The sequence below is a fragment of the Thamnophis sirtalis genome, unplaced genomic scaffold (assembly GCF_051295495.1).
Source record: "Thamnophis sirtalis isolate CommonGarterSnake01/CBP01778 unplaced genomic scaffold, rThaSir2_p1.2 scaffold_4, whole genome shotgun sequence".
In the NCBI taxonomy this organism is placed as follows: Eukaryota; Metazoa; Chordata; class Lepidosauria; order Squamata; family Natricidae; genus Thamnophis; species Thamnophis sirtalis.
The window spans coordinates 26,184,519-26,196,820 of NW_028261384.1; the positions used below are offsets into that span (position 1 = coordinate 26,184,519).

The 12,302-nt window shown below is 34.2% G+C and overlaps 1 protein-coding gene across 1 annotated transcript in view; it reads right to left on the reverse strand.

Annotated features, from left to right (window-relative positions):
• ITGA8 (integrin subunit alpha 8) overlaps positions 1–12,302 on the reverse strand; it is a 136,888-nt gene that overhangs the window by 31,901 nt on the left and 92,685 nt on the right. The window contains exons 22-27 of the mRNA XM_087712649.1: positions 10,266–10,345; positions 8,788–8,868; positions 7,204–7,309; positions 4,549–4,707; positions 4,288–4,410; positions 1,066–1,179 (exon numbers count right to left, since the gene is read on the reverse strand). Coding sequence (XP_087568775.1) covers positions 1,066–1,179; positions 4,288–4,410; positions 4,549–4,707; positions 7,204–7,309; positions 8,788–8,868; positions 10,266–10,345 — 663 coding nt within the window. The remainder of the gene's footprint in view (positions 1–1,065; positions 1,180–4,287; positions 4,411–4,548; positions 4,708–7,203; positions 7,310–8,787; positions 8,869–10,265; positions 10,346–12,302) is intronic.

The window sequence follows — 12,302 nt, forward strand, 5'->3', positions numbered from 1 at the left end:
GAAATCAGATCTTGCTCTTCCTTATTTTCAAAACAGGTTCATACATTGTATATTTTAATACATGTTTAAAAATGGTACATTGCAAACATTAGAAAAAGTAAAACATTTATTTCCTATTTAATGAAATTTATGCTTGATTATTTAGAAATCAAAATAGTTCCTAGTTGATGCATGAACTGTAGTAAAATGGGACTGCCTGTATCTCTGAGAAGCAAAAAGCACTTATGCTTACAATACTTTTGTATTTACAGAGTTATTCTATGCACAGGATAGCTTGCAGTTAGGCTCAAGGTTGACTCAGCCTTCCATCCTTTGCAGTCAGTAAAATGAAGACCCAGATTGTTGGAGGCAATATGCTGACTCTGTAAACTGCTTAGAGAGGGCTGTAAAACACTGTGAAGCAGTATAGTTATAGTTATAGTTGAGTTTATTTATAGGCCGCCCTTTTCCCTGAGGGGACTCAGGGCGGCTAACAACTTGTATGGGAGGGGAAGACATACAATAACATAAAAACACAATGTATAATTAAAACCAAGCAACATTCATACAGCATTCGGGTGGGGGCGGACTATGGTCTTTACCCCCAGGCCTGGCGGGATAGCCAGATCTTGAGGGCTGTGCGGAAGGTCTGAAGGGTGGTGAGGGTACGAATCTCCACGGGGAGATCGTTCCAGAGGGTCGGAGCTGCTACAGAAAAGGCTCTCCTCTGCGTAGTTGCCAGCCGGCACTGGCTGGCGGATGGCACTCGGAGGAGGCCTAATCTGTGAGATCTTATGGGTCGAGAGGAGGTGATTGGCAGGAGGCGGTCTCCCAAGTACGCAGATCCACTACCATGAAGGGCTTTGTAGGTAGTAAGAAGCACCTTGAAGCGCACACGGAGATCAACAGGTAGCCAGTGCAGCTCGCGGAGGATAGGTGTTATGTGGGTGAACCGAGGTGCACCCACAATCAACGCGCGGCCGCATTCTGGACTAGCTGAAGCCGCCGGATGCTCTTCAAGGGCAGCCCCATGTAGAGCACATTGCAGTATATAAGTCTAAGTGCTATTCTTATTTATTTCTTTACCTGCAGAAATGTTGAAGCCCATAAACGAGATCGGATTTTCAATGCAGCACTTTTCCCTTTTTCCAAGAGCCCCACTGAACAGGTGATCATTAAACATTCCACATTTGTGCAGTTCTGTATACAGAGTAAAAAGATATATTAATTATTTATTGAAGATATTGACAGAGTCAAATTCCATCAGGGGAATCTAGAATGCTTTTATTTTTAAAAATTAGTAAAAGACAAGAAATGCTAAGTTTTAAAAGAGAAAAATAACACTAATTTAGACCTCCTTAAGAAAAAGACTGTCTATTTGGAAAATTGTCAATTTAAAAAAAATCTAAAACATTATTAATAGGATGTATGAGCTTGCATATCATGCCATCATGCCAATGTTTAAAATATGGTTTGCTGAATCAGTCAGCTTAATATTCAGTTCCTTTTGCTATTTGATTTTGGATGTAATTAATACTGAAAATCCACTTTTTATTACAATATGTTGAAAGCACAGTGCTGTTCAGGGAATTCAAGCATTTTGTGAAATATAGTTAAGAAATCATTGGCATTTGTTAAGCATGCTTCTAGCATTTCAGAAGAAATAATCAGTAGTGTAAGTAGTCATTGTGTTAATTAGAACAAGTGATCATTAGTTCAATGATGTTACATCATAGACAAGAAGGAACAATCTCTATATATGTGTATATATAAGTGGATGCCAATTGCACAACATGACAAATATTAAGTTATAAGCCGTCTGTGTTCAAATCCCCAAGTCTCCTAGTTCAGAACTACATAAACCGGATTTCTGTAAAATCAAATGTGGTCTTAAAAAAATAATGTTAGATGATGTGACATTATGTAAATGCAAAGTCAAATCCCAAATTATAGAATATCACAGCAAATGTTTCTTCATTAAAACTGAATGAGTGATTATGTTTTCTTTTTTGTTAAACTCCCATCCTCAACAGGAAACTGATTATACAGAACTTACTGAAAGGCAATATTTTAGAGGAAGTATTTGTTTAGCTTTTCTTATTTAATTACTCTTTAATCTAGCCAAAGTGTTTATTCTCTGTAATGTAGGAGCAATGAAGACATGTCTTTCTATTCACAGTTGTACTAGATCAAAAAAGAGCTTCATAATTAAAGACTAAGTCAGACACTTAAAAAATAAAACAAAAAACAGATGCATATAAGATTCGACGACTATTTTGTTGTGATTTTTGTATCAATTGAACAGATGTACAGGCCAGGACACAAAAAAAGCCATCCTCATTTTACAGGTATTTTTTGACTTATGACCACAATTGAACTAATTTTTTCCATTGCTAAGTTAAATGAGTCAGATCCCATTTTATAAACCAGGGTAGTCAACCTTTTTATACCTACAGCCCACTTTTTATCTCTGTTAGTAGTAAAATTTTCTGACCGCCCACTGGTTCCACAGTAATGGTGATTTATAAAGTAGGGAAGTAACTTTACTTTATAAAATTTATAAAGCAGGGTTACAGCAAATGTCTACCGCCCACCATGAAAGCTGGAATGCCCACTAGTGGGCAGTAGGGACCAGGTTGGCTACCACTGTTATAAACTTTTCCCCCACAATTGTTAAGTAAATCACTGCAGTTGTACAATTGTGTCATTAAATGAATTTGGCCTCCACCAATAACTTGTTCAAAAGTTCCAAATGGTGATCATATGACCCCAGATACCACAACCATTTTAAATACATCCAGTTATCTAGCACTAAAATTTTGTTCTTGTGACCATGAGGATGCTGCTATAGTTGTGTGAGAACTGATCATAAGTAACTTTTTAAAGTTCCCTGGTAACTTTGAACAGTTGCTAACCAAATGGTTTTAGGTTGAGGATTACCTGGACGTTTCTAGACTCCCAGGATAGTTTGGACTTTCTCCCATTTTTGAATAGGATGCCCTTTCCAAAGAGTAAGCCACTTATTTTTGAAAGAGGGAATTTGAAAAATAGTTTGACATGCTGTTCAGAAATTTTTAAAAAAGGAAGAAAATGAGCCAAACAATTTTACTATGCTAAAGCAAGACTTGTCACTCACAACAAGCAGCTCTCAAAAATTATAACCATGGAGTAGTAAGATTTGATGTAATCTTTGTTTGCTGTAAATGCATGTGGAACATTCCTCATGCAAGCTAATGTGGTAGCACCACACTATCAATGTACATGGGGAATGGTCTTTTGGTGGTGAGATATGTAAATAGTGACACAGTTGATAAATCATAACCTGTTTTCCCCTTTGCCTCCAGCTTGTATTTAAAATAGAAGTTGAGAAAAATCTAGATTGTGAAATGCTACCTTGTCTAAATCCAATCCACTTGAATCAAACTACTGGAAAACCTGCATTGTTATGTTTTCTATAACATCACAGGTTCTTCTTCCCCAACTTAGTTGTACACAGAGTTTAACAATTGAGACAGACACTTGTTCAATTTGTTTTGGTAGTTTAAAGGTTAGTTATTACCAAAAAATTAACAACATCTTGAAGCATTATGGATGAATAGACTCTATGATTGAGTTTCATTGTTTCATAGACAGCCTTCCCAGAATTTAGAATTGCTTAGTATCGATAATCAGGAAAAGAAATGAAGAATGAGAATTACTGTTAATTGGTTATTAAATTTGCAGGACTTTTTCAAAAAACTAAATAATGGCAGAGTTTAAACATGCATGAAATATATTATAAAACAGATCTGATTATAGCTTTGAATTAAAATAGAGAAGAATCAATAGAATAAAAAGTAAATCACAGATTATACTTTTGTCTCTTTTTCCCAGCTATTATCTCTTTATTTCTCTAACTGGATGGAGAATGTTACATGTAGAAAGAACAGAGAAAACCACCTGATTTTATGGATAGGATATTTTCTTGTACACAACAAAAAGTATTTTTAGACAGCATTATGACTCAAAAATTAAACTGCATATGGAGATGAATAAAAGATATCTTATTGTGACCAATCTTGATACAGCTAATTTTATATTTGTAGAGTGATCCAAGAGTTACACATCTTGTTGCCTATTAGTTAACTATAAATGATTCCTTAAGTGATGGTGTTATATGCCTGAACACAATAAACTAAAGAGAGTTAAGGAGAATGGGAGTGTTGTGAATATTTCTTCTCCACAAAGACAAGTTATAAAAAGTTCTTCCATGATCATGTAAAACGAGGGTCCCTGAATATATAGCACAGAAATATCTAATTATCTCACCAGAATTTTTGCAGAGTTTTTTTGATACTCCACCAATTTGGCTTCCCTACGTCCAACAGAGTGAGAGATGGAGGAATTGCGTAAAAAAGCAGCAAGCTCTGGAGTGTCTTCTGGGACAGTAAACTACAGAAAACAGAAATGAGCTTTAAATGAGCTTTAAGTACTTTTGTAGAATTATAGAATTAACGTACTAGAATATCAAATTTCTAAAAGCCTAAAAAAGCAAACTTTCGGTGAACAGGAAAATTAAGATTCTCTTACCTTTACATCCAAACTGTTAATTGCAGAACTTGTTTGACACTTCAGAGGTCCATGTGTCTGAATGTGAAGGATGTAAAGAAGAAATTCTGTTTTGCTCAATACTGGCCATTCCACATACAGGACTGTATCATTGATGGCACTTGGCCCAATGTTGTGCAACTATGTGAATAAATAATAATAATAATAATTAGCAATTTTTTATTCATATTATTATGCATTTTTTAAACATTATCCCTACCACACTACAGCAATCCCATCAATCTCTTGAGCCAAACCTATGAAAAATTCCCCATCATGGTGTAAACTGAAGACCTAATTAGGTCTACATGGGACTGCCCTTGAAAAGCATCCAGATGCTAATTCAAAATGCAGTGGCATGTGTAGTTTTGTACAGACCCAGATGTGCACATATATCACCTTTCCTGCAGGAGCTGCATTGGCTTCCAGTTTGCTTCTGTGTACAAATCAGTGCTGATCACCTTTAAAGCCCTATATATTGTAGCTTGCCACAAGGTTATCCAAAAGATTCTCTCTTCCCTATTACATTCATCCTCCCCAGATTGGGGAGGCAGGGGATGTTGTGGGTCCTTTCTCCTAAGGAGATACATACATCTGGGGTGACCCGGGAGAATGGCCTTCTCTGTAGTAGATCCCTCCCTCTGAAACATCATATTTGTGAATGTTAGTCAGTCTTTTGCAAAGACTTGAAGCTATAGTTTTTCCAGCAGGCCTGGGAAACCCAGAGTGGAATGGTGCCTATCAAATAGCTTGTTTTATTGCTTTTTGTCTCCTGGAGATATTATTTTTACTCTTTATAATGGTTTTTTTTTTTTTTTTTTGCTTAGAGTCACTAAAAATGAGTGGGCGACTATATAAATTCTCTAAAAAATAAATGTGGCTGTATGAAAGATGCAAAGATTGCAGATTTGAGTACTGATCTTAAATCTCTTTTTTCAGTTCTGTTATAACTTTGAATGGTCTCAGTTTATAAGTAAGCACTACTTGTAGTTGATTATTACTAGCTTGTGGTAATAATTCACAGGTATTCTGAAAATAAGGAGCAAGGCATAATTGGAAGCACATTACAACTTCCAAACATTACAACTAAAATTGTCTCTTCCAAGACAAAGCAACTATGTTATCATTCTGGTCGACAATAAAACAAGTATTTTAATCTGTCAGCTTAATCCTTTTCCAAATGTTCTCAACTCTGCAGGTTTCTTTTCCCCACTTCATATCTTACTATTAAAGCTATAATATTTTCAGTTTACTCAAAATAGTACCGACATATTATAATACTATAATAAAGAACTTTAGGAGCGCAGCCTAAAAATATGATAGGTATGCTTTTAGTACACGAATGTGCTAAGCTAATGATAGCATATTAAACTTAACTCCAATTATCAATAACATTCCATAAGCCCAATATCCGACATAAACAGTGCTTGCCTTGTAAGATGTCGATTTATAATTTTGCTTATATTTTGTTATCCATAGTCCCCTCGGAGATTGCCCATCCTGTCCTGCCTACTGATTTGTAAATAAAACCATATGTGAAACATCCTGTTTCACTCTCAAATTTAGTTATCCATCAAATTCCAAGGAGATTATGTATTCATTATATTTCACTCCCTTCATAGTGTTCGTTTGAGTAACCTTTGAAATTGAACGATAATAATATATATTAACATTTATGAATGTTCATGATGTGGTTTCTAATTGGTTTTTAATTTGTACTTTATTGTAATTTAGTTATCTAATATGCCTAGTTTCTGGGATAAAGATACGAATTAAATGTTAGGAAAAATCACTTTTCTTCATGTCCCAGCATCTTAATTATATTGAAGGCATGATTGTTGAGATTTACTATCTTTGTCTAATTAAGGATATATGATGAAAGATTAAGGAATGAAGAATATGTGTGTGTGTGTGTGTAATGGTTCAGAAAGATTGTTGGAGTACCTGTTTCAGAGCAAAATAGTTAAAAGAGAGAGAAAGGGAGGGAGGGAAGGAGGGAGAGAGGGAAAGAAAAAGAGAGGGAAAGAGAGAGATGGGGAGAGTGGGAGGGAGGGATAGAGAGGGGGGGATGAAATAGATACAGCTTTGCTTTTCTAGCTTAGCTCTGTAATTTAAAATAATAGATATACTTAGATATACATAAATCAGCCATGGTGTCATAGACCCAGTGAAGGTCTTGCTACATTCATGCATGCCAACTGAATATAGCCATGGATGGGTCTTCTTTATTTCTCACTATGCTTCTTCCCCAAACATGGCCATATTCAGTTGGGAAACTGAAGAGACAGTAAAGCTCCACCCAACTGTATTATGATGGTATATTTCTAGATGTTGAAGAATAAATAGAATTCCTAATTGCCTCAGGCATAAAGCAAGATTCTGCAATCAGCATATCTAGATATTTGTGGTGGACTATAGTGGAGATTCTGTGGCCTTCCAAAAGTCTTTGGTAATCACAACAGATTTCACAATTGACCATGCTGTCTAGAACAGGGTCAGCAGAAGCAGAAGTAAATTAAGCATGGCAAGAATACTTTCTCAATTGTCAATAAACTTCCTTTTGTGTATTATGTATAAAAATATGCAGTTTTTTATTAGTAATCTGTTTTTATAGTTATTTGTTTGTTTGTTTTTTACCTCATATATATGTTCCACTAAAGGTCCAATCTCATCTTCTTTGGTAGGTTCATCTTTTGGTTTCCAGTTATGAATTGGCAAAACAATTTGTGGAGGGTGAGAGACTCTGAAACAGTTCATAAATAAAATCACATTAGATTGCTTGTTTGTTTAAGAAAAGAAGAAATGAATGCAGAAGCAGAATAGTAAATGATAGCTCATCCTCTATTGATTCATTTATATAAATCATCCATAAGTACTTTCTTAAAGATAAAGCTCAGGTAGTTTTTTTAAGGAAAAAAAGTTACAAATCTTTAGGTGTGCTATAGTATTAACAGACAAGCATGTCTGCAAATGGAGATTGAAACCTCAATAATGTTTTATATGGATTCATGCAGAATATTCAAAAAATAGACAGGGCTTCGATTGCATAGTTATAATCATCATTTTGAATTTTTGACCTCCTTGTGGACACTTCTGACACTAGTTGTAGATTCCCAAAAGACTATTTCAACATCATATACATATGCATTCATATAGTACTAAACACAACTACTTGTGTACAGCTTAACCTTTAATGCCAATACAAATACTAGACTACTAAAAAATAATAGTCACTTAAGTAGATGCCAATCATCAGTTCTTGATTTTTAAAAGAACTTACTTTGTAATAGATTAAAAACAACAACAAAACCAACAGGTTTCAGGAAGAGATGCTTTCTTAACTAGATATGTATAAATACTCCTGAAACTTCCTTTCAGTATTCCTCAGGAAATTAAAAAATGTCTTTATGATACATGATATGAGCATAATCTGTACTGGCAGGATATTCTTTTAGGAAATACACAGCTATTGTCAACTGTGTTCACCTATAGATTATTACAAATATATGTCATTTTTTATTCCATCAGCAGTATTATTCTAAGGATCAGATGGTTAGATTTAAATATTTAATTTACATGTCAGAATAGTCACACATTGAAATTATTTTATAATACAGTTCAGAATATTTTTGTGTCCCAAGTTGAACCTTGGCCATATGTTCTTGAAGATGAGTTTGCTGTGTTGTGCACTTGAAGAAAAAAAAATAAAAAGCATTGTGAATATCATGCCCTAAGGCAATCCTGCTACATTAACTGAACTTCTAAAATAGCCTAAAGGAACTTTGGCTATTTTAAATCTAATTTGTTGTGACAAAAGACTGACTTATGAATAAGAATGAATAGAATGGCATAGGATATCATAGTTTTATATATACACACACACACACCTGAATTAGCTGTCAAATGGATAGTGATCATTTTATCATATTACGTGACCACTTAAAAGTCCTGTTGGCATGAATTCACCCTCACATGGCTGCCAGCTTACTATTAAGACAATGTACCAGTTGGCAAATATGCAATCTGGCCATGCCTACAGCAACAACAGATGTGTAAGAATTGTTTTGGTATTTTAGGCAATCAACAGACTTTCTGAAAAGAAGTATATTTTAAGACTTATCGTAGTCAATTATTACAAAAGTTTAAGTACTGTAATACACAGTAACAATAAATTAAATAATTATGACTATTTTATATTTGACTCAAAATAAATGTACTTACCCTCTGATCTGTACATGAGCTATTGCACTGATGTCAATCTTAAGTTCAACCAAATTACTGTTGGGATTAACTTTGTTGGAACTAAAAAAAATTAGGGTAAATTTTAATTATGCTTCAAATATGTGGGGCCCAAGCATTTTAACTTAAATCTATAATGATCAAGGAATACTGTGCTTTTTCCACTAGACACTCTCTAGATGGATATACTTTCTAAATATGTCCTTGGTCAAAGTAAAATAGACAAATTAGGCATCAGTATATTAACATACAGTACAGTATAGTACAGCATTTCTTAAATTTGGAGAATCCCTCTCCATTTTGAGAAATTATAGAGAATCCTAAAAGACTTTATGTTTGTGTGAATTATACATACTGCTATGTTCTGTATTAAAAATTAAAACTGATACATTTGTAAAATATTCATGTACTAAATCATATAAAATAACAATATTATATCTATTAGATATTAATATACAGTGGAACATCCGGTCATGACCATAATCTGTTTCAGGCCTTCGGTTGGCACCCAATTTGGTCATGACTGACTGTGCATGCACATATTAAAAAAAGGTGCGGAAGGGAAAATTGCTGCTGCTGTGATTGATAGCCACCCGAGGATGTGTTCGTGAACAGAGTGAAACATTTAGCGGATTTTATGGTCTGCACCCGATTTGGTCCCAAGGTTTGTGACCCAAGGTTCCACTGTACTATAAGCGTTTGTGACCCGAGGTTCCACTGTACTATAATTTCATTTCATGAAAAACTATATTTTTAACAAATTAAAAAAATGAGGAGTTATTTTATTTTAAATATTGGCAAACATTTTTAATATCTTGCAAATAATTGTTATTTTTTTTGAAACCTGAAAGTATGTTGTGGTACCCTCCCAAAAATGCTCCTCAGACCAAATTTTAAGGAATTCTGGTATAGATTAAGAACAGATACCATCATTCTCTTCAAATGTCTTGGACTGAATATCCATAACATTCTCTATTTACCATATTGTTGAGGTAGAGGGAGAGGACCTTCAGACTAATAGGGTTTCCAGGATACCGAGGTGTAATAAGATGGATTAGTTAAATATACATATATACATATTTTAATCTGCTTCCTTTGGCATTATTGATGGGTAGATTTCAGGAGAGTCATTATCATCACAGATTTGCTCTTGTGGTTCAAGGGAAGTAGAAATTTTATCTATTTTTCTTTTGGTGTTCGGTATAGGGTATCCAGAAATGTACTTTGTTCTCCCCAGTTATTTCAAAATTTTGGAGTCATATAAATAAATATAATGTTAATTATTCTTAAGGACCAAATATATTTATTAAACCAGACAACTCTGCAAAACTTTGACTTAGATATGTTACTCTATTGTTTTATGATAATTTCTGGGTAATATGTTTGCTCTAGCAATGTATTTGTAAGGCTGGTCAAAGTCCATAATAAAAAAATTTCTTTCATTACATGTGTATTCTTACCTTCGCACTTGGAGCTTGAATTCAATGCTCAATTCAGGATTTTCAAAATGCTGAACAGTAAATTTGATGCCGGCAGAAAACTACAAAGTGAAATTATATGTTAAAACTTTGAACATTTGATGAAACTATGTTTATAAATGAATATTATATGTTTAAGAAGTTGCCTTGAGTGAAGTATTGTGAGTATCTTTGCAGCAGGCATTTCAGCAAACGATTTATAAAAAGGTGCAATTAATTTTACAGGGGGTGGACTAGAAGACCTCCAAGGTCCCTTCCAACTCTGCTATTGTATTGTATTATATATATGTATAGTACTACCCACTTCTGTCTTACATACATTATTTATTCATTTTAAAGAAACTAGAGTTTTTACTTCCATCCTTCCCAAAGCAGTAAAATAATTCATATCTTGTCTATCTATTGTCTTTTTATTAGGGTATTGATCTTAAGGTCCAATGTACTGTATACAATCAGAAATATATGTGTGTTTGTAATGATTACTGAAATGTGCAAGATTATGGTCATGTTGGCTTGAAAGCTGGTGGGATTTTAAGATTATTACTCCCAAGATTGTTCCTACCTCAGGTAGGAACATCAACATTTTGTGAAGTTTGATGATTTTGTGAGATTGCTAGCTATTAAAAAAATATTTATTCATTCATTTATTCATTCATTCGGCTCCTATGGATACCTAAAATAGATATGTACCAGGGAATCTATAGGCACTAATTGCCTGGCTGGGTGGTATTCCTCAGAATATTTCAATGACAATTTGATGGTCTATAAGAGTCCTAAAAGAAGCTGGATATCTTAGATCCTAAAAGAAATGAATATTGTAATTTTTTTTTACATTTTATTGTTATCTTCAAAGAGTGTTTGCTATCTGATAACTTCATTTGACTAGATAAACACAGCATAACACACAAACATACACACACACCCCACACACAATATTTCCATTGCCCAATTCTTTCAGACTTAATAAAATAATTATAGTATCTATTTCTGGCAGCCGAATGTAAATTTTTCTGAGTTCTCCAAGTTCTACTGGAGCAGATATGTTCCACCATTCTAGGGATCTATGACAGCCTCTTTACATTAGCCTTATTGTAATGCTTTACTTAAACATAAAATTGATGTATGTGTTAATGAGCAACAGATGGTGCCTCTGGGTGGCAATTGGTTTTAATGAAGGTTCCTTGACACTGCTAGCAATAATGGGCAAATGAGGTTCACATATGCCAACAATAAAACTCCACAGAGGTCAACAGATTTCATCTGTTTAAAATAGTAGAAAAGATTTTTGGAAGAAAAGGAAGGTTGGTCTAAGAATGCTTTTGTGCAATGTAACTTCACAATTTCTTTAACAGATAGTCCTCTAGTATGTCCATTCCTTCAGTTACTGATTAAAGTTAGGCAGGGGTTAAATGTGTGGTACTTATGATCAGTCCCCAGAGTTCCAGCTGGTACAGCATTCACACAGTCACAATATCATCAGTTCTATTTTTCTCTGCCACTTCGCACAAATAAAGTCAATGGGGAAAGTAGATAGAAAGTAGGAAGTCATGGTCATGTGAGGTTCTCACTTAATGATCTATATGGTCCTTGCTTAATGATGGCAACTGGAGCTATCATCAATAAGTAACACTTTATAACTGCATTGCTTAGCTATGGCAATTTTGGTCCTTTGCTGTTGTAAGATCCAGGATTACATGTAAAATGAAACGTGATTATCTATGTAGCAATAGTATGTTTAAAAGTTTAGTATGTTTAGTAAGTTAAAAAGATGTACTTGATTCTTACTGAATTGTGTCTATGAACATTAGAATTATTTATATATATGTTTTCAGTAATGAATTCTTTAAGGAGTAACATCTGGAAACCCTGAAAGTTATGTATAATAAAATGTTTTAGGCTACATGGCAAATGGTTATGAGACTGCAGTAAACAAAGCCATAATCAGATCCAACTGTGATGTACCCTCATAATAAAAATACAAAACAAATGAAATCAGTAAATTGGGAAATTATCATAGTG